The sequence below is a fragment of the Quercus suber genome, unplaced genomic scaffold (assembly GCF_002906115.3).
Source record: "Quercus suber isolate HL8 unplaced genomic scaffold, Cork oak 2.0 scaffold_41, whole genome shotgun sequence".
NCBI classification, from domain to species: Eukaryota; Viridiplantae; Streptophyta; class Magnoliopsida; order Fagales; family Fagaceae; genus Quercus; species Quercus suber.
Genome location: NW_027069506.1, coordinates 1,186,932 through 1,210,014, shown reverse-complemented (window position 1 = coordinate 1,210,014; position 23,083 = coordinate 1,186,932). Strand labels below are relative to the sequence as shown.

Below are 23,083 nucleotides of genomic sequence, written 5' to 3'. Positions count from 1 at the left end.
GTCTGTAGTCACTTGATTTTTAGGCCTACAGCAGCAACACTTCTTTTTTCTTTTTATTGGTAAGTAAAACATTTAATAAAATTAATTGATGATACATTTATACATTATTATATTACAGTTACGTTTACAATTGTCAACAACCTGCGTATGATAGTTAACGGAATATGGATTATATATACAACAAAAGCCATAGATAGTAGCTAAGCAATTAGAAAGAGCATAAAAAGCTAATCAACATTGCTTTTGAAATACTTTTGAAAGGATTCCTCTTCCATACAGTATCTGCAAACAACCTTGTATACTTCAATGAAGAGTCTTGGGAATCGACTTGCAAAGTAGCAATCATAGCCCTCAGGTACTGGTCCTACAAGCTCCTGAAATAGCCACCAAAATTGAAAGTGAACATCAACTATATATACATAAAAAAAACAAATCCTAAACAAACTAGATTTAAATGGCCTTTAGAACTACTGCGCACCCTTGGATTAGACTAGAGCAAAATTTTTATCTTGTATAAAATTTATAATAAAAAAAAAAGAAAAAAAAAGGCCTATAGGTATCTAATCATTACCAATGCCAATAGAGTATGATATAATTTATTTACTTTTGATAAAAATAATTTATCCCTCCCCCCACCCCCCAAAAAAAAAAAATGCTTCAAGGATGTTTTCTATCACACAGGGAAGGGTCAACAAGGTCACCAACAAAAACAATTAGAGATATGGATCTCCTCTATGGAAGGAGGTTACATACTAAAAGATTGCATCAAGAAGATCACACTGAAAACTACTCTTACAATTTATTACTAACTGTTTGAAAGTTTGTATAATTATAAATCTGTCTAAAATGTTTCTTAGTGAGGCCAAACAGCCTAACAACAGCAGTTTCAAAGAGGACTATCAAACCCCCCCCCCCCCCACCCCAATCCTTCCTAGAAGAGTAGTTAGCCTCTTGATCCATTCAAGGAGAAGATTCCAGCTCAAGTTGACCTATACAAGTTCACTCATAAACAGACCAAATTCAAGTTGACCTTTATTTATCCTACCATTTTGTTCCATAACACATGAGAATAAACCTCCACTCAACAAATGTGTTGCAGGTTTAAGTTCGAGAATTAGCCTCTCCAAACTATCTGCTAACTACCTCTTCTAGACCCCAGAAACAGGAGCCTTGTGACGACCTTTTTATGCACAACCATACACGTATATGGTTTTAGATTTAGGTCGATGGTTGTCTCAAAGGATCAGGCTTGAATTTTCCAATCCATTTTATATTTGGATCAGATCATATCAAAATAAGCTATTAGTAAAGCAGCTTAGTTCAATGAAACAGTTGCTACTCATGCATCCATGAAACCTTTCACTTCTCCTAGCCCAAGAAAAATACCTGAATTCCTTTGGGAAGTTCCCTATAATGGTTCAACTTGTTTCGCATGACACGCAGTAAGTCTCGAACACTGTCAAATTTATAACGCCTATAACGGCCAATGTTATTGATAAATGCAGGCTCCATCTTTTCATCCCATTTCCCACCCAAAGCCACTGGTCCGGTACTTTCTAACACTTTCAAGAGATCAGAATTAGTCTCCCTATCTTCCAACTCTATTCTGTCACTAGTGTCCCGAAGAAATGACAATCTCATTTCAGAAGTCCAGAATAGAGGATGGTGCAACACCTCCATTGCCTTTGGCCTGTGAGCAAATCAGAGGAAGTTCGTCAATGAATATATTACAAAAGGAAGCATTTATAACTGAAAGTTTGGCAAGCTTAAATGAGAGCGTATGATCACTATATATTATGTACCAATTAATGCATAGTAGAGTCAACTACAAATTGATTCATTATGTTCTATGTTCATTCAAGACAAGAACTATTTTTCAGAAGTATAAAATCAACTCTGGCAACTCCTAAATTGCCATGCAAGAACATCATTTAAATATATATATTTTTAAAATATCAGTTCAAAGAAAACAATCCATGGTCAGACCACCCTCCTGCCAGTAAACCTATACAAGGTTGACTAGAGATCAAGCCCAATCATGATGTGTCAATACTTCAATCTATAAACTCAACCAGAAATAGTAGGTAATGTTGGTTCTGCTTTTGTGCCTTCAAATGCTATTGGAAACAAAATGAACTCTTCTTTTTTGATGGGGCATCCAGGTACTGCCTTACCCAATGACCAGTAGGTTCAGTCGTAGGTTCAGTCAAATGGTATACTTTTACCTCAGGGACAATCACCCGTCATAGAAGAAAAAAACTTCAACAGCTAGAATGGTTAAAAATGATTTAAGAAATAGCAGGCCGAAAATCCATTTTATGGTAGAAAAGCATTATTGCCTATCAAAAAAGATATTGCCAGGCAGGAGCCTGTTTTGAAGGAAAGTAATACCTCAATTCAGGGTCAGGGTTCAATAAACGAGAAATAAGATGCACAGCTTCAGGGATATGTTCCACTAAAAAGAGGTCCATTTGGTTCTTCACAATATTAATATCACGTTCAAGACTATCGCCAAATGGATGTCGACCTCTAGTGATGCAGAAAAAAAGGAGACAGCCTAAACTAAACAAATCTACAGAGCGTGTTTGGCGTCCATGAAGAAGCTGTTCTGGTGCTTGCCAACCAGAACTGCCACAACCTGCAATAAGTCATTCAATACCAAGCTAAACAAATTAACAATTGTACAGATTTTACAGATTGATAACTAGGATATAGTAATACACAATGCATATTAAGGGAGTCAGTGATATACTGCTCCAGAGCACCCACTTCAATAGCAATTTTTACAGCTTGGATTTAAATTTTAGACCTTAATGGACCAGAGAAAAATATCAACCAACAGGATGTTAGAAAAAGGACATATCGAGAAAATTTATCACAAGATAGCTGCCATTAGCATTGCATTTGGTAAGTAGATGAAGGGTGCAAACAGTTCACATAATAAATAGGTGAGAGTGCTTGCCAGTAGCATGATGACCCAAAGAAGACATATCCCCAACAAGGCGCTTGCTAATGCCCATATCTGAAAGCTTTGCACATAAAGATCTTTCCTTGATTATCAACACATTTTGAGGCTTTAAGTCCCGATGAATTATCCCCAATTCATGCAAATGCACAAGCCCAGAAACCACATCTCTGTTACAAATACAAGCTAGAGGGTTAGAAAGATGCAGATCAAATATGGATAATATTACATGAAAAATGCCTACTTAACATGAAAACTGGACGAGCATTTAGCCTCCCCTTGTGTTCACATGGGTCTTGACATGCACAAAGCCATAATAAAGCATTGAAATTAAATATACAGTATGCAGTTCATCCATGTAGTCACTGAACTTATGGGCAGTCCAGAAGACCTATAGGTCCAAGGAAAATTTTCAAGGTTCTATCAGAACATCTTCTGAAGATGTATATTGAAATCACATGAGTGTGGAGCTATCCCTTGTCCCTCATAGCATTAATGATAACAACCCAACCTCTAGGATGGATCTTCTATAAAATACCACTGTTACAAATATCAGTAATCAATTGGAAACACATTATTTAGAAAATCCTCAAAACTGCTCCTGCATATAAAATGAATCAGACTCATTTAAGAAGTTACGAGAAACAAAATGGTGTAATTAAAACACAAAACAAGACAATTTCCAAAACATTCCTGAGCCAAGACTAACAAGTTATAGCCAGTTATTGAAGGGCTCAAATGGTTGTTATAGGGTCTACATGTTATGTGGTCATACTTGCTAATCATCAGAAAGATCACTTGCTTGTTATGTCAAGCTAGAGACAGGACCTCCCCTCCACCGCGCACCCCCCCCCCTTTTTTCCCTTCCAAAAAAAAAAAAAAGCACACGCACACACATGCACACACAAAAAGGCTTAATAGTGATGATGAGGAAGGACCATTTTCATCTTTCTTTCTCCTTTCTTTGGATAAATCAATGAATATTATTGTATAAAAATAATAAACAGTCTCATTTATAACAAGAACTGATAAAAATCTATTAGTATAAAACACTTTTGTGTCAGTAAGACTGCTAACCAACCTCATCAGCTTTAATGACAGAGGTGATGGATGGCCATTTGCTTTCCACAAATTAAGATCTGGAAAAATATTCTTCACTGACTCCAAGCGAGCTTTATACTCAATCATAGCTCTTGCTGCTTTGTTCTTGTTGAACACTTGGTTCTGTGAACAATCTGAGTAAATTTGGATCAAATCATCCAAGCTGCAAGTGCAACGCTCTAGAGAGAGATAGACAAAATCTTGATCATACTCCACTCCATACCATCGAACAATGTTTGGATGCTGGTCAGATGCAATGAGATTCTGAATTTCTTTAAAAGCCACATCATTATGAGCCTGGACAAGACGTTTCACAGCAACTGGTCGACCTTCATAGATTCCCTCAAGAACAATGGTACCATTGCTTCCCTTAGCAATTTCAGTGTTTGATACAAATAGTTTACCTATCCTACGCCCATCAGTGCCACCATCTACAAGTTTATTAAGGTGCAACGACATTTGGTTATCACCATCAGTATGTACATATGCATCTCCATTTTCAGATGATACATGCTTATCCTTTTTTTCAACACTGCCATTCTTTCCTGATTTTTGAATTTTCTTCCTCTTGGAAGATGCAGTTTTTGAGCCAGAATTACCAGGCTGCTCATTCAAGAAAGCTTGTTCTTTAACTGCCAGAGTATAACCTTTAACAATCAAGCCCACAACAAGGCCAATCATGAACAAAATAAGAGGAAATGCAGGTGACCATTCAAAAAACATGCTTAACAGATGATTAGGAGAAATCCTTATGCTAATCATATCAAATATCCCTGTATCATCAATCTTCATGGGAGGCAAAGGAAGCATTGCTTCACTATCATCAGTGTGATGAAAGTCTGTTTTAGGTTGCAGAGGCAACAAGGAGTCCGTAGTAGGGGCTGGGTGCATAATATCTTTGTGATGAACATTTACAAATTTATCAACCGCAGACTTTGAAGCAATAATCAGACCTGATGGAGGCACAGGGAGCATCAAATCTTCAGGAGGCAACCTTGTGAGTATTTCAGGCCCGGATGATTCAAGCAAAACATGATTTCGATGGCGAAAAATAGAGCCTTTGTGTGACATGACAATGGAATAGCAAAATCAATGCCAATTTCAGAAACAAGCTTATCGGGCAAATTCATAGGAGCCCCACTGGAAGCGTCTAGACAAAGCAAAGAAGCCCCAACTTCTGCAATTGTCATATTCCATGAAGTTTTTTCTGAATTTGGAACAGAGGATGTCAGCAAATAATCTGTCCTTGTGATGTACAGTCGCAAATCAACAACATTTAGGTTCTTTGGACCAGACTTTACCAACTCCTTATTGGATGTTTTATCATATGAAACACTCTGCAATGTTGATGGAGAATCAAATGCATAAGCACGGATCAGCTTTCCAGTCCTAAGATCAACCTCAAACACAGTTGTTTTCTTAGATCCAAGTGTAACAGCTCCATCCTCTGATATGTATGGTGTATTTTTGACAAATTCATCAATAGACATTGAAAGTTTCTGCAACAGCAACATTTAATCAATAATAAGACATATACAAATTTAAAAAAGAGCTAATCATGGATACAGTAGGAACACACAACTAATATATATTAATGCTTCTGATGAGACAGTAAATGCCAAATTTTCCAACTTGTCGGAAGACAAGTCATCACCAGGCTCTATTTGGCCTCCGAACAAAGACATGACCTGTATTCTTTTCTGTTTCGGGTTAGTCTTTTGTTCTTTTACAATCAGAGGAGCAGCTAAAAGGGCACCTACGTATTTGCATCTGACAAAACATTAGAATGCATTCTCTTAGGAAGTAGCATACTCATGTTGTTTGCTTTTGTTTCTTTCATCTCAAAGGCCAGTTCAGTAATAGTTCAAATCCTTCTAACTGGTTAGTCATTAAAGCAGCATGTCTTACTCTGGGCCAGCAGCAAAAGCCCTAAATATTCATATTAAATCAAATAGTAGTAGGATTGAAGAAAGCCCCTACTCCTAACAAGTCGCAGAGTTCTACCTTTACCCTGACCAAATAAAGGGAAGGATAGAAAGTACCCTACTAAGTATTGAAGACTTCTCTTTTAATCTCGAATTATCTTGCGCCTGTAGCTGTCTAGCTAGCCTTCCTGCTTCCTTGACACGTTGATTTGAAAGCACATTAAGCTTTGTTGGATTCACTGTCCTGTGTTCCCAAACTGATGAACTTCAAAATCTATAGAAAGGAGCTTCTACCTCTCTTGCTTATGCACCAGCTCACTATGCTTACGCTATGCCCTCTTGTTAGCTAGTTAACAGCTCACTTTGATCATTTCGCTCTTCAGATCTCAAGTCAGGTGACCCTGCCTTGATCTCCTCATCACTCCACTTTACACAGTTACACACACACACAGGATAAACCTGGTAGCATAATACTGAATTCATAACAAGGACATCTTCTAGGCAACATCCAGATTCATTAATTGATAAGAAGAAAAATGATACCTACGTATATGACAGTTTGTAGTGGCTATCAATGTCTAGCAACTACAGATGTTAAGTCACAAAGAAGAGCCAAGAAATCCCTTAGGTGCCAAGAAGGCACCATGGCATTGAGATAAATAGAAAGCCCATATTATTTAAAAATAAAATAAAAATAAAAAAAAAAAAAATAACAAAAGAATAACACAAGTTCTAGGGTTCAAGAGATAGCCCAGCAGTACTGGCATCCTTTGTTGTTTCCTATGTCTGTGGTTCGAACCCCATCCCCCCCCCTCTCTCTCTCTCTCTCTCTCTCTCTCTCTCTCTCTCTCTATACCTATTCAAAAAATAGGAAAAAAAGAAAAAAGAATAAGCAAAGTTCTATCGTCTTAATATGAAAGCACTTCTCCAATTAAACCTTTCTTTTCCCTATTTTGATGTGCGAGTAGCTCCAAATGTAGGCACTCTCAAAAAAACACAAACCCCATATGCACCCAAAGAGCTTTCTCTCCCAAATTACAAAGAATAGATAAATTTCTATTTCCCTATTCTAATTTGCAGCACTTTTCTCTTAGAGAACCAAATAACCAGGCCAATATATGTGCGTGTTTATATATTTGTGAGATTCAGCAAAGTGGTTATCTAAGAGCACTCAAATACAACTAAGTAATTTGTTGTTGTGCACAGACCCAAAAATTTAAAGGTAATTCAATTCAAGCCATGCGACAAAGAGAGGGGGTGGGGAGTCAACTTATCAATTCAACCCATTTTGACAACCTGGTCTTCATCATTTGTCTCTCTTTTGCTTCCTTCAGACCATAAGAAAAGATCTATAATGTCTCTTAAGAACACATCAGAGTTTGGCCTTAGGACCCATCAGAGATTCGAATATAAGGGCAATAGTCAAGGACTCAAGGAAAGGTGGAGTCTTAACTGGAGAGAGGATCCACTTATATGGACAGATATTGACTGTCCACATCTCCTCACACAAAACGCTAATACAACAATCTTATTTGAAGAGCTCCAAGGATGATTGATGCCTTCCCACATGTTAAAGAGAAATATGCAATACACCAATAGATAAATGAATGTTGAGGAAAGTAAAACACTAGAGAAGATTGGCAAACAGATGTGACTAAGTTCATAAACAGTTTAAGAAGCAGAAGCTTTAGCTACAGACCAATAATAGTAGACCTTCACCTTTACCCCAAAAAAAAAAAAAAAGCATTGATATAAGAAACACAGACAAGATACCATACCATTTTACCAAAGTGCTCACTGTGCATATACAAATCCCAGTCATCTCCACAGTCTATGAAGAACCTGCCACTTGGGTCAGATGCATTTTCTTTGTCATTATCTTGCCCAGAAGCAGCTTGATATGAAGTGTAAATTGGTGTTCCAGACTCAAATGACCAGATAACTCTCTTAGAATTACTCTCCACCAAATGGACTGTCCCATCCAAGCCAGCAATCAGTGCAGTACTATGTTCACTGTTCCCATGGAAAATGGAAAAATCAAATGTAAAGCAAAGTAGCAGAGTTTGGATAGTCATTATCCCACAAAAAGATTTGTATATACAAAAAGCTAAATTTGTATTTGCATCATGTGTTTCAAGCATGTGATCCAAACCATACGCCCTACAAGAATAATGGTTATACGAGTAAATTCACCCTTTCCTAACAACTTAAACTTTTAGGACAGTCGGTAATTTAACATGATATAAAATCAGATAGTCCTCAATTCGAACTCTGTCAACAATCTGCCTCCCATTTTAAAAGTTAAAATAATGCTTCAATGAATAAATAAACCCTTTCCTAACAGCCAAAGCTTTTGGGATCAAGTGGTAGTTTATCAATGCCAAGTGTTTTGTGATTCAATTCACTATGTAAAGCATACAAGGTGCATGAAATACAAAGTTTGCATTATAATTGAACAAATTAATTCGACATAGTAATAGGAAACCTAGTCCAAGCCATGTTCCATAAAACTCTATTTCAAAAATTAAATAGAGTTCCGAGTTATGAATATAATTAAAAGACAAAATATGAAGGAAAAAAAAAAACTCACGGTGAGATAGACAAGAGAGATCGGGTCGGGCTTCGAGTCAAGCCATCATCCCCGTGAGGATCCCAAAGCGACAACTCCGAGGTCAACAACAGGTCGTCTATTACGCTTGAAGACGCCGAAATTGTGAATACTAATATGCAGAATATTAAGGTAGGAATAAGAATAAAGTGGTGTTTCTTCATCTGGAAACTGAAATCAAAATTAGAGAGGGTGTGAGAAATATTGGTCAGGATGATGAGATTGAGGGAGTAAAGGAGAAGGTGGTGTGGTCGAAATCATGGGAGAGAAGAGAACAGCTACAATAAGGTAGCTTGGAAGAAGATTCTAAGCTTCTTCCCAAGCTGCAATTTTAGGATCTCCAAAACAAACCCCTCACCTTTGCCGGCTTGTCTTTACCAATTTTTTTGTCTAACGGTTTTGCTTTTTGTCTCCAAAATCTCCTCTTCTTTTCTTTTGTTTTCTTTTTGTTTTTTTTTTTTTTTTTTAAATACTTTCTCCGATACTGATTATTGCACAGTAAGATAATTTTTTTAAAAAATATATATAAATACTATCGTGAAACTCAATTTCAAAGAAAAAGTTGTTATATGAAGTTATTTATAAATCTCGTAAATAATGCATGGAACCCACCAAAAAGTTTTCAGCATTTTCCAAACATGCACTTAGGGTGGGGGATGAATTTAGACAATGGGTCTATTACATCTTGGTTAAAAACACTAAAAATATAGTGATATTTGGTTAAAAACACTAAAAACACTAAACAATATTACACGTATGTTCACAAATTTTTTTACTCACACATATTTTCAAAAAATACAAAAACATTATTTGAACAACATTACTAAACATGCCATATCACTTAAAAATACAAGGTTCTTAGCCCATTCTAGTACTTTTTTTTTTGTCTTTTGATCAATAGAGGGCAAATTACTTTTTTTTTTCATTCTTGACTATTACTTCGATTACTCTAATGAACTATCAAAACGCACCATCAATCCTCCCTATTATAAAAGTATTTTCTACCATCTAAAATGCAATTGACTTTGAATCCATTTAGGGTATATTTGGTATACTGAATAAGGATTATGATAGGAATTGTAATCTTTATTACTAAGAATAAAATTTGTTGCAGTGTAATAACTAAATCTATTCATTAGTTTGGTTGTGAGTTATAACATTAAAATGAAACTTAACATTTATTTTAGGAAATTTCTTACTCATACTGTAGGGAGAATTTTTGTTCAACCCCGCAATCAGTTTGTCCGCTTTAAAGGGCAAGCCACAGGCATGCTTAGAGCACAACGTCCTAAGCTTCTATCCCCTGTACGGCTTTGTCCTCTTTGCGAGTGTGGAAGGCATGCTTAGGCACTTTTGTGCTTTGCAACGTCCATCCCACATCGCTTAGAGAAGCGCCCCCCTATGCCTTATAAGCAAGAGCTCAAGGCATAAGGGTACCACTACTCATATGGGAGCATTTTTGTTCAACCCCGCAATCAGTTTGTCCACTTTAGAGGGCAGGCCACAGGCATGCTTAGAGTGCAACGTCCTGAGCCTCTATCCCCTGTACGGCTTTGTCCTCTTTGCGAGTGTGGAAGGCATGCTTAGGCACTTTTGTGCTTTGCAACGTCCGTCCCACATCATTTAGAGAAGTGCTCCTCCTATGCCTTATAAGCAAGAGCTCAAGGCACAAGGGTACCACTACGTATCACTACTCACGTAGTGGTACCCTTGCGTAATAAATCATAATCGTTGCACGCGTAGGTATATAAATGCAAATGGTAATATGTGAGGGATCTTACTTTAATAGTAGAAAATAGAAGAATACTTAACAAAAAGAAAATTTTGGGTGTATGAGTCTCACTTCAGCGAGATTGAGTTTCACTTTAGTGAGGGACGGACAAGAATAAGCAAAGTTTGCCTAGACCCTGCTTTGAGTGTGATATGAGTGAGGGATGTGCAAAACTTATGTTTAGAATTTAAAACAATTTCCAAAGAATTTGCTCATGCAATACAATCTTACTTGAGTGAGAAGAGTAGTTCATTCATACAATGTTAATTATCACTTGAGTGAGACCGTTACATAAAATATGTTTTTTTTATATAGAATTATGAGGAAATGTGAGGCAAATAAATTGATTGTGTCCCCAGCAACTAGGAACAACCTTGGCAATATTTTAGAATGCCTATCTTGACATAAAGTGACCTTTCAAATGTATCATTTCATTGGCAACTCTTCATTGATTATATAGTAATTCATAGATGGTTATTTACCAGGTTTTTGTGGATCATAATTTGCCTTACCACAATAGAAATTTACAAGATTTTCCAAGATTGCCAATTTGGCCTATAACTTACCAGTAAACTCATTCGAGTGATACAAATTTCATATTTCTATTCACCTTTTTTTTTTTTTTTTCCCTTGTACTCTTTTTGTCCTCCCTCCCTCTCTCTCTTTGGTCAAGTTGGGGAATGGTGATTTGAAATTACAATGATTGAATTGCTCAACAAGTGCTTTAATGATATTTGGACAAGGTTGTCCTCTAATTGAAGGAATCTTCTTCAACCCACTAGGGTTGTGTTTGGTTTATGTAAAATATTTTTCAGAAAATAAATATTTTCTAGAAATGTTATTTTCGGGAAAATAAAATATATTTAGGCTGTTTGGCTACCTCGAAATTCGTTTTACGAAAAATCAATTCCAGTATTTAGTTCGTTCAAACATTTTACGGAAATCACAATCAGTATTTACACCAACAAATCACATTGCATTTCTGTATAATTGTAACCCTAGCAGAAATTAAATTCTTAAATAAATAATTAAATAAAAATGGATAATTAAAAAAAGTAAATAAATAAATAAATAATTATCCGATCTAAATAATTATATAAATAAATAAACAAACAAATATATATATATATAGATCGGATCCGAGAGGGTGAGTTGGAGGATGGGTTGTTTATGGGTTTAAGGGGGGGTGGATCGGCTTTTGTAGAGGGTGGGTCGGAGCTCGGATCAAAGATAAAGGGTGGATCAGACTGATATGGAGGGTGGATCAGAGTGTAGGGTGAATCGGAGTGTAGATTACTCACCGTGGGTGGATTGGAGCTCGGGCTGTGGTGGTCGGACTGTGGAGGCTCGGTTTGTGGTGGTCGGATTGGAGCTCGATCTGTGGTGGTGGATCGGAGCTCGATTTGGTTTGTTCACCGTTTCTCTCTCTCTCTCTCTCTCTCTCTCTCTCTCTCTCTCTCTCTCTCTCTCTCTTTGCATATGAGGCTTGGTCCGAAAATGATTTGAAGTGAAAATAGAAATGTAAAATTATTTTCGGGTCAAAGCCATCTTTTTATGGTCAAAGGAAATGGTTTTTCGGAAAATGCAATTTTTCATGCACAACCAAACACACAACTCAGGTGTAAAATCATTTCCTGGAATAGTTTGAAGCTAAAACAAACGAAGCCTAGGTGTGCATTTGCGTAACGGCTGCGTTTGCATTTGCGTGTGTTGTGTTTTTTTGCTAGTTTTATGGCACTGTTCATGGACCGGCCAAAGTACAAAAACGAATGAACAATGTTTATGAATAGTGTTTTGTTTTTTAAAAAATATTTTTTTATAGTGTTTTCAGCAATTAGTTTTTATTTTTCAACAAAAAAAGGGTATCTAAACACACTTTAGATTTAATATTTATATATAATACTATTAACAACATAAAAAATATGACTTTTTTTAATGGGTCATGTAACTTATTTAAATGATACATATTAACAATTTTATAATTCGCCTTTGTAATAGGTTAGAAAAAATAACTCTCAACTATTTTGGTGCCAAACTTTAACATTGTTTATTTTTCCCAAAAAAAAAAAAAAAAACAATGAACCCTAAATTTGAGTCATAGTTGCCAAATTATAGTTTATATTGGATAGCCTATTGAACCTATTTTGCTTTGCATCATCTAATAATGATATTATTGTAGGGCGTTGTTTTTTAATTTTTTTGATCTTACCATTTCAAGAGTGCCAAATTTGATTGTTTTCTTTTAACATAACCGGGAGAAAGTACCGTATGTAGCAGGTGTAGCAGTATAAGATACGATTATTATTGTTGGAAATTAGGGAAAATCAATATAAAAAAACAAGCAAACGTAAAAAGAAAAAGAGTGAAAAAAAGAAAAAAAAAGCGCCAGCGCAAAACTAGGTATAATTGGCTGAGAAAAAAAAGAAAAGAAAAAGAAAAAGAAAAAGAAAAGAGAGAAGTAATCATTAAAATAATAAATAATCACTAATCACAACTTCCCAAGGTCAACAAAAGTCAAATCAAAAGGCACCTTCTCTCCCTCCATGTCATTATTAGCCACGACAAAAAAGAAAGAAAGCTTAAAAAAACCAAAGAAAGAACACTTAGGTACAACACAAGCAGTATGTAAACCCTAGCCACCGCCTATATCGTATTGCCTGCCTTCTCGTTCCTCTTCTGTAAGCCCTAGGCGCTACCTCACCTTAAAAAAAAAAAAACCAAATCACTCTCTCCGATCAAAAGACAAGAATAATATATAAGTTTCATCTTTATTTCCCGATATTGTTTTTCCTTTGATTTAGCAGAGATTGCGTACTTGTCGGCCTTTTTGGCCGTCAACACAACCCTTTTCCGCCGATGATTTCAAGGACATCCTTGGTTCAGGTTTTGTATCACTCTTTTTTCGATTACTATGATTTTCGTTCTTTTTTTTTTTTTTTTTTTTTTTTTCCAGTTATAATTTGTATTACTGTTTAAGCTATTATTGCTGTTGCGGTTCATATATTTGCTCCTTGTCAATTATCATACAATTAAACACTACCCCTTTTTGTTTACTAGCTTTATAAATTACGACTCATAACAAATAGCTATGTGAAAAAAAAAAATTAGTTACATTCCATCTGTGTGTTGACATACATTTTATGAGTTGTGTTTTTCTCACATTTGGCATGTTCATCTATTGTCTAATACTTGAAAAGATTCTACCAAGACCGTTTTTGAGGTTCACTTTTTCTGCATTTATCCATATTGCAGGTATAAATTAATTAATTATCATTAGAAGTTGTCATTAGAAGTTGGCACTCCTAGGCCCTGCTGAAACGACGACGATCAGTAGGGTCATGGGAGCCGAAGAATTTGGTTACAACGTCAAGGCGCAGACATTTAATGAAATGGAGGATGATGATTTTAATCATTTCAGTGATTCAGAGTTAGTCTACCATGTTAGGGACGCTCTCAATTCTGTCTCATTGGTAAGCAATTGCTTTCTTTGTGACTTGCACACTTTTTATTTCTTTCAATTTAATATGATCGTTTTAGTAGTGGGCTTCATAATCATGTCAGTTTTTGCAGGGTTTTATCGTGCTTGTGATTATTCTTTTCTCTGATTTTTTTGGTTTGACTTCCTTGCTCTCTCCTTTCATCAGCTGGTTTTGTAAATATATCATTCAAGTTTGTCCGTCACACAATCTTGTTGTCTATGCTCAATCTCTACTTGGCACCACAGTTTAGGGCAGCTCTTTGAAATATAGATCAGCAAATTTTTCTAACTTGCAGGCTTAGAATTGATTTTCTACAATTGACTTGCCTTCTTTCATGTTTTGGCTTGGTAAAAATAATATATTGATAGGGAAATTATTTGTTTAATTATTCACTTGCTGAATAAGTTTATTGTCAAGTGTTTAATTTTCATCCTATATTTTAACAATATGTTCTACTTGCAACAGGGTGATTGTGACAGTTATAATCAGCTTGTTGGGGTAATGCACCATTCAAAAGGACTTGCCCCTGATGAGGTGGCACTGCTTGTGGTAGGCCCTTTACCTGTATTTAGATATGCTTTTATTTTTTTTTCCCCAAAGATTTAGTTTTTATTTTTATTTTTTATTCACCTCTTAATTCATTCTTCTGAATCATAAATTCTTCTTTATATATGCCCTGCAGACAAGTTTAAAGGCGCTATCTGGAGCAGTTTCTTATATAGATATTTCTCTTCATGAAGCTCTTCTTTCTTCGGTGAGTAGATGATACTTGGATTTGTGTGCTTATAGATGCTGTAATGTTTTGTTGAGTTTTAAATTTTTTTTTTATGGCAAGTGTTCTTCAGATTTTTGACATGAACATGTGGAACTATGGACCTGATGTGATGGATGCTTTGCTTGGACTAATAATTTCCTTGGTATGTGGGTTTTGGGCATCACTTAAATTGTTATACTTGATGACTTTTTTTTTTCCTCTGAAGAAAGTATGGTGAACCTTCTATGATTGATTTTAACCTTACCATACTGCAGGCTTCTTCGAATGGAAAATATGTTGAATCATGTTTGGAAATGCTTGTGAGCAGTTTCACACCACCTTTCTCTTTCATGGATATGCTGAAGCAGCCACGTGGTATTGCCAAAAAAGACCAAGTTCTTTCTCGTGTGCATTTAGCTCTGAAACACATTGCTGATTTGGTGCCTCTTGCTCCTTCAAAGCTATGTCCAATTATTTCTCGGAAAATGCCAATCTATGAGAAGGAACCCGTGAGTTCAATAAGCACTTCACAATATGAACTTTGAGTGCAAACATGATATGGCTTTTTTTGACAAAAGTACACTTTTGGCCTTTAAAGTTTCAGGTTGTTTTCATTTTGGCTCTTCATGTTTGATTTGTTTTTTTGCTTGGCCAAGCAGAAAATCGAATCAAACATGAAGGGCCAAGATGTAGATTTTGAAATGTTAGTGGCCAATATGAAAACAAATCAAACATGAAGGGCCAAAATGAGAACAATCCCTAACTTTAAGGGCCAAAAGTGTACTTGAGCCTAGTTTTTTGCAAAATTTTGTTGTAACTTATTGGGTCTTACTTCTTACATGTGAGTTTTTAATTGTTATTATGGCATTTGTATTTGGGGCCAAATGGGCGGGGTAAGGTGGTGCACCTGTTGATCACCCCCATGGCAATTTGATGGTTTTAGTTTGCAGGTCATCTTTCATGCATACCATTGTTGTTCTGATGGTTTAACATTCAAATTATAGCAATTGGTTACAATGAACCAATGTTGTTAAAGGCTGAAGGTGATCTCAAGGCACCGAGTTTTGTATTGCGTGAGGTTTGAAAGTCAAAAAGGCACTCACCTGAGTGAAGTAAGACACTAGGTTGTGAACACATTTAGCATACATATTATGAACTGAACTTCCATGTTATGGATCTAATTTATCCACAACATGGAAGTTGAGTTCATATTATGTATTCCAAGAGCTGAGGTGCACTTAAGTACAAAGGCCTTTGGAGCAGCCTAGGTGCAAAGCTTAAGAGCGCACTTGATTGAAGGAAATCACACGTTTTCCAAAACTAATTTATAATATCTTTTAGTTGAAGGATTTATAAAATATAATTAAAAAAAATGAAATTAGTAATATATTTAGCCCATTAACTCAAATGTTTAGAGTCTTGTGCAATTGCAAAGAGGTTGTAGGTTCAAATCCTACATAGGCTAGATCAATTCTTAAACTTTCTATTTAGTAAAAATAAAAATGCATATGCTCTACCCTGTTGTAATGCGGAATCTGTGGATCACCTATTACTTTTTTGTCCGATAGCCCATTCTTTGTGGATGCATATGCTTCGGTTGTTTGGGATGGAATGGGTCATGCCAGGCTCAGTTATGGGCTTATTATTTTGCTGGTATCATTGGCTTGGGAAGCATAGCTCAGATATTTGGGATTTGGTTCCAGGATGTTTAATGTGGACTATTTGGACTGAATGGAATCGACGGTCTTTTGAGGATGAGGAGAAAACTGTGGTTCAGTTATTAGAGTATTGCCAGCGGACCCTCTTCGATTGGTCTCATTGTTGGGGCTATTCAGATTGTTCTACCCTGTTAGATTTTCTTTCATCTATTAGTATAGATTAGGGGTTGCTTATATCTTTTTGTTTCTTTTTTCTTTTGTTCACTACCGTGAACTTTGTGTGCTTTTCTTGCTATTCTTTTATTAATAATATTCTCTTCTTACTTATCAAAAAAAAAAAAAAAAAATGCACAATATGACAATCTAATAATCAAGTAATCATATAGCATTTTATACAATACTCTCTTTTTCTTTACAAAATACACAAAACCCCAATATTTGATAACCATGATTGAAATGAGGTGCATGGTTGAATTAAAATTTACCCGAAAGGCAAAGCCAAAAAGCACTAGAATTGTAAGCACTGAATTCTATGCCTAACATAGGCAATGTAATGCAACCCTAAATTATATAATCACCATTCTCATTATGCATAGGACCATCATCATTGTCATCACAAGATTTGTAACCCTTATCATCTTCCTCATCTACTTCATCTAAGTTAACCTCTTTCTCATTTGGAGTATGTTGTGAACTGGAACCTGAACCCGTTGCCCACCCTTTCATTTCTTTCTCTCTCATTCTAGAACTTATTGTGTTGATAAGTAATGAGAATTTGGCTGATGTGTTGCATAACACAATAAAATTGGTATAAAAATTGAGAGTCCAATAAGTTATTTATCTTTTTTAGACAACAAATAAAAGATGCAAAAAGTGCGACTTTGTGCTTGTTAGAAAAGGCGCAATACACTTCACTTTAGCTACTTGAAGCACTTCAAGTATGAAGCTTTGTGGCATGATCAGAGCTCGCTTTTACCAACGTTGTGTCTCATTAAGGCTTGTGCATTGCCTCAAGGCTTTAGAGGTGAGTGCCTAGGTTAGCACTACCGAGCTCACCTTTGCAAGCTCTGAAACAAACTCTTTCCAGTTTCAGAATTTTGGTTGTTTATCCATCGAATAGAACATTGATGATTGTATTGTTCTGGAGCTAATGTTGTATACTTGTATATGACGACATCCGTTGTTTGCCATTTGTCCCTAACTAAAATTTGATTGTTCCTTCCTTAACTATATTTTATTTTATTTTACTATCAGTAAGTAGTTACACATGCACCTAGTGGGTCTTGAACCCAAGACTTCACCCTCCAGTCCATTAGTATGGGAGGAGTAGAGCTATAGCTCACTGGCTTCTTTCTCATAACTTTTTGTTATTATGTTCAAGATTTCAGTTTCCTATACAGTATGTTTGGGACTCTGTTTTGCTGCCTTAAAGTTTTTGCTAATATTGATTGGAATATTACTGCTGTGGATCATTAGATCTGAAAATTTTCTCACTGTTCTTGTAGATGGTGGTCGTATATGCAGAGAACATGTTAAAGCTGGAGAGTGGTGCAATTGGAGAATTTGTTAGTAGCACTATGCTTATGGCATTGATGGATACTCTCATAGATTTGGATGTAAGTAGATTGAATTTCCCTAACAAGTTAGTTGCACAAAATGTCACCGCATCTATATATGATCATATATATTAACTTCTTATAGGTGGATATTGGATGGGATGGCATTTTACATGACGACTCTAGTAAAGGAATATTTCAGATGGAGATTGAAGATATGGATGAATTTGCAGATTATGATGAGGAAGATGGCACTGAGGTATGATATACTATATTCAAAACTGCTGTATATCTTGTTTCATCGTATAATCTTCTGAATGAAGAAATGGTATCAGATTGTTGGATATGACTCACTGGCTTTGATTGTGTCTTAGATTGGATCATTTTTCAAATCTATGGTCTTATATTCCATTGATTCATTGACATTCATGTTGGTTTATCCTGCCTCAACTCTTTGTTTTAGTCCTTCCTTTTTGTCCCAGTCCTGAATTATCCAAACACGTGATAACCACTAATAATGAATGCCCTAGTGGCAAAAATACATATGAGAAAAGTGTATTGGTTCCTGCCAAATTTTAAACCTTTGGTATATTATACTGTTTGGGAAGACTTTTGTTTACTTATGTGATCTTGTTCTCTGATTTTCTAGAATGCTTGAGATTGATTAGCCTGATATTTAAATTAATCTAGGATACACTCTTACAGTTTCCAAGAGAATTAAGTCGGAAGAGTTTGGGAGGAAACTCAACTGCTGAAAAATTAGATAGCCTGATGGTGCTAACTTTTGAGCATCTCAAATCATGTGAAGTCAGTGGCCGTTTGACTGAGGTACTTTTGGATGCTCAATTTTTTAATGCTGTTGAACTACTCTCTGTGGCTAATGTCCAATTTTATTATATTATTGAAATGTGGTGATCAGGTCTTTGAACCTCTTTTAGACTCATTCCGGATTACAGTTCTGACTGCATACAAGTCAAAATTTGCTCAGGTATAGATTTTTCATCAAATTTATGTGTTTTCTCTCATATATTTCTCAATATTAAATACTTAGTGGTTTTTTGGTAATTGCCAGCATTAAAATGCATTGCTTTTATTTTTCCGTAATGCAGTTTGTGATGTTCTATGCCTGTGCTCTAGATCCTGAAAACTGCGGTGTAAGATTTGCTGTGTTACTGGCTGATATTTTTGCTTGTGAAGACTACCCTCTGTCTTTCCGGTAATGACCTTGCTGTGAATTAAAAGACTTTTATTTTTCAGTGTCAAACCTTTTGTTTTAGGGAACAATAATTTTTTGCATTGGTTTTTAGGAAATGTGGTCTTTGAAGAACTTCCAAGTTGATCCAAACTATTCTTTTTCAAATGATTGTGTTTTGTACTTATGTATTGGTTATATAATTATTTTTTGGTTCTGTACATTCTGTCCACTTTGCATTGGTATGGTAACAACTCTAGGTATTTGGTTTTGGCACTTTGTTAAGGAACCACAAATTGTGTGAAGTACCTATTATGGTTATTAAGCTGAAAGTTTGGTCTGGGGCATGTTCGTCTTGCCCGTTATTCATGTGCTTTTCAGGCACATTTAACCAAACCAAACCACATGGTGTTAAATTATTTTGTTGCGTATTCCTGATTTTCTGTCTCACATGGTATCTCATCAGACTTATTTTGGGGGGTGACCAGGGATGGGGGTGGGGGAGGTCAATGGTTGGGAGGAGGGGTAACTACCTGGTTTGAAGTCATTTTGTCTTTGTATAGCTGAAGTGCATGCAATAGTTGGAAAAAATCATTTTCTTTCACCATCCCATCTAAGTTCTTGCACCTCCAGTTCCCCCATATCTAGTCTGGTCCGAATTTATAGTTAGTTACTTGAAAGTTCTGCAATATAATTTTAATTACTTCTAGGAGCATCATCTATGGTGCTAATTTTTTTTTTTTTCTGCTTCTCTGTAGGATGAGTGCTGTTGCTTATCTGGCGAGTTATTTGTCTCGTGGGAATTTTCTGTCAGCTCCTTTGGTTGCTAGCATCTTGAAAAGGTTGTTAAGCATTATATTTTCTTAGAATGCAATTTATATTTTGTTACAACAACTAATGGTTAATGTACTTTTCTTCTGTTTATGAGTTCTCAGGTTGGTGGATTGGTGTTTTGAATATTGCAACAGAAAAGGTGGTGAAATGAACCCGACATCCCATAGACTTTTCTACTCTGGATGCCAGGTATATTATGCTTTAGCAATAATTGGGACTAGAAGCTTTGATTTTTGTACCTTATGTTAGTAAGAAAATGTTCATAGAGAGTAATGTTATCGAGCATAGTTGCCTTCTGAAATATTGATTTATCCATTTTGCACGCCCGCGCGTTCGCACAGACATTACTTGTTACATTTGATAACTTTTGGAAATTAAGAATATGGCCTATAATGAGTGGTTTGTTGGCTGTGTGTTGCTGTGAACATTTAATCTCCTACACTACAAATTAACAAAATCCCTTTTGATAGGCTAATTTTTATATGAACAATTTTTATTTAAGTGAGTTAGACAAACCCATTTTAAACTGATGAAATGTTTTCTGTGGATGACCTAGGATGTACTTGTTTCTTTATGAATAGCATTATGTGATCCCTGTTTCTATGCTCCTTATTTATACAATAATATCTGTTGGGCAGTTAAACTCAATTCTGCAGGAAGGTTATTTACTGCTTTGATAAATTGCAAACTGACTGTTATTTGTCTGTACACAGGCCATCATGTATGTTCTTTGCTTCCGAATGAAATCAATGATTGATGTTGCTTGGTTCAAGCCGCATCTTCTCCTTATAGAGCAAATCTTGAAGCATAAATTGAGCCCATTGAAGGTGAGGAGCTATCTTGGGGGGCAGCCAAAAACTCTTAAAAGGAGTACTTAGCGTATATGTTACAGTTTTGATATGTAGAAGTATCTGTTTTTCTTTGACATTAAGGAGAGAATATTTTATTATGATTATGTAACTTGTGCTCCTGGGCATGAGCATAAATTGCCAAGCTCGTCAAGGGTGAATGCCCTTGGATTACTTGACAACTGGTTCTAGCAGGTGGGATCAATTGCCCATAGGTTTTATTGGCTAGAGGAGAGTCCAAAAGACTCTTCTTTAGAAAGGTTCCCTATGTTATCAAAAAATGAAAAATAAAATCATGATTATGTACCTTTTTTAGTCCCTTTTTTTTTCCCAATTTATTTTAATTTTTCAGTGTTACTGGATTGTGTCAGGCAATCTAAACGTTGTCAGTTTGTACGTTGTCTTACTTCTGTTATCATTTTATGACAGGTATGTCTGCCTTCCGTTGTAGAGGAATTTTGCAGACAAGCGGAAGCAGCTCAGCTATTTACCTCATCTGAGGAATTCAATTTTAATGACTTGCTGGAGTCAGAACATTCTAGAGCTTTTGGTGGGATGGAAAGGCTTGATATGTTCTTCCCATTTGACCCATGTTTGCTGAAAAAAAGTGACAGGTTGGCATTATAGATTTTGGATAAAAGATTAATTTCAAAATGAAACGGAATTTATATTGAAAATTTTGACATTACGTGGGGAGGCTGTTGTAGCCTGTGAGAAAAGCACACTATACTCCAACCACCCTTTCTCTCCCCTGTAAAAATGGTTTGGGTATGTTTTGTAGTCCATTTAAAAATTACCATGAAATGATGGAAAATATAACATAAGCACATTCTGATTGGTGCTCTCATGGTGAGAATAAAACTTTTGCCATGTTTATGAAGCTCATTTTGTAAGGATGCTAGATACTGGTGACCAACTTTGTTTGGTGGGCTCTCCACATTTTACCAATAAAGGTTTTACTTTAGATAAAAAGGATAACCTTTTTGGATAGAGTTTACCTCCAAACTGTTTTGGAGGAAAATTCCCCAACCTTGCTATGTTACAATTCATAAAACTATCTGTGTATTTTTAGTCACATGACCAATATAATTGGTCATGTTACTTGTTTAAATAATCTAATGAGATGTATGATTTAGTTTACACAGATGGTTTAATGAATTGCCACATGGGTTGGAGGATATTTCTCCAAATTGGAGGAAAACTTTGTCCAACTTTTTTTGTTGCAAGAAATTTAACATTTGTTTTTATATATATTTCGAATGGTTTACTGACATTACTTATTTTCTTTATTATCTAAAGGTTCATTCGGCCACACTTTGTGTATTGGTCAATGGTCAGACCTCCATATGATGATGATGAATGTATTAGTGATGAAGATGTTGTTGAGGAAGAGCTTGATCTTGATGTGAGCAAAATGTCTATCACACCCCGGAATCCATTGAGTTATTGGATTTCAAATGGATTAGAAGAACCTAGAGGAATGCCTGCAAGAATTAGACCCTCAACAAGTCCGGAGTCTTTGTGATGTCAAAATACTTTTTGTCTTTGATTCTTTTTGCTGGAAGAGATGGAAACAAAATCTACCTTTGCTCATACTAAACATAAGAGCAGGCTTCTAAATATGAAAGATTGTTGCTCGGTTCACCTCGAAGGTGTGCTGCTCAGCTGACAGGATGGTTTTGCCATTACAATTTTGGGCTATATAATTGTGATCTGACTTCTTCTTTTTTTCTTCCATTGCAAATTGTAAAATTAATCGAAGAAGTTGAAAAGTCCTTGTTTGATAAATTTTGAGTTAGTTATTAGTTATTGTTTCTGTATTGATTGTAACAGAACACACGGTAGAGGGGATAACTTATTTTATTGCGATGCATTGGATCTCCATCATGTACTTTTTTAGCATTTATGATCAGATTTCTTCTGAGGTCACGTAATAGATTGTGAGCGCCATGTTGTTTCCCAATTCGATATCGAATTTAACAACTCCAGTCATGTTGTATTTTTGAGCTACAGTTGTTGACGTTATGAGGGAAATTGTTGTACATCAGTAGTTGAATGGGTGCTAGCATCAGCTGGTGATGTCCTAGTCTTGTAGCGTTTTAATAACAGAATTACCCTTACAAAATTGAATAAACAACTAGTTGAAAAATTGTTAAATGACTTAATGCATACCAGCCCAAAATTGTAATTGACAATCATGTTTGTGAGAAGTTTGAAAATAGAGGGGGTCAAAGTTAACCGGGAGAGGTCACGTCCAAAAATGAAGTTCATCAACCTGGTATTCAAGGGGCTGTACATTTCTGAGAACGTAAGGGAAAGAAAAGCCTTGAAAATTTGGTATATCAACTTAAACATATGTTTTCAGTTTTTAAACAATATTAAATACATTTTT

The 23,083-nt window shown here is 35.8% G+C and overlaps 2 protein-coding genes across 4 annotated transcripts; one reads left to right on the top strand and one right to left on the bottom strand.

Annotated features, from left to right (window-relative positions):
- Window positions 1-71: 71 nt before the first annotated feature.
- On the bottom strand, window positions 72-9,014 carry LOC112001929 (serine/threonine-protein kinase/endoribonuclease IRE1a). Its single transcript, XM_024034105.2, is given in 8 exon segments — window positions 72-374; window positions 1,387-1,690; window positions 2,392-2,638; window positions 2,963-3,135; window positions 4,047-5,118; window positions 5,121-5,565; window positions 7,770-8,004; window positions 8,582-9,014. Coding segments are annotated over 8 exon segments (2,805 nt in total). The 5' UTR covers window positions 8,764-9,014; the 3' UTR covers window positions 72-227.
- Window positions 9,015-12,944: 3,930 nt separating this feature from the next.
- On the top strand, window positions 12,945-22,620 carry LOC112001928 (uncharacterized). Of its 3 annotated transcripts, none has more exons than XM_024034103.2 (16): window positions 12,945-13,253; window positions 13,623-13,840; window positions 14,315-14,398; window positions 14,532-14,603; window positions 14,695-14,766; window positions 14,879-15,112; window positions 17,767-17,877; window positions 17,963-18,076; window positions 18,508-18,645; window positions 18,737-18,805; window positions 18,927-19,033; window positions 19,768-19,851; window positions 19,945-20,032; window positions 20,557-20,670; window positions 21,121-21,305; window positions 21,991-22,620. In XM_024034103.2, exons 2-16 carry the CDS (start codon window positions 13,709-13,711, stop codon window positions 22,214-22,216), a joined length of 1,830 nt encoding a protein of 609 aa, XP_023889871.1. In that variant the 5' UTR covers window positions 12,945-13,253; window positions 13,623-13,708; the 3' UTR covers window positions 22,217-22,620. The 3 variants fall into 3 exon arrangements, with proteins under 3 accessions (XP_023889871.1, XP_023889872.1, XP_065627319.1); XM_024034104.2 differs by having other exon boundaries at window positions 12,946-13,253; window positions 18,523-18,645; XM_065771247.1 differs by lacking the exons at window positions 12,945-13,253; window positions 13,623-13,840 and having other exon boundaries at window positions 14,685-14,766.
- Window positions 22,621-23,083: the final 463 nt, after the last annotated feature.

Excerpts from the sequence above, each read along its gene's own strand:
- LOC112001928 (XM_024034103.2), top strand. The coding sequence starts at position 13,709 with ATGGGAGCCGAAGAATTTGGTTACAACGTCAAGGCGCAGACATTTAAT. Across the intron at positions 15,113-17,766 it reads CAATCTATGAGAAGGAACCC|ATGGTGGTCGTATATGCAGA; the intron begins GTGAGTTCAATA and ends CTGTTCTTGTAG. Across the intron at positions 21,306-21,990 it reads TTGCTGAAAAAAAGTGACAG|GTTCATTCGGCCACACTTTG; the intron begins GTTGGCATTATA and ends TATTATCTAAAG.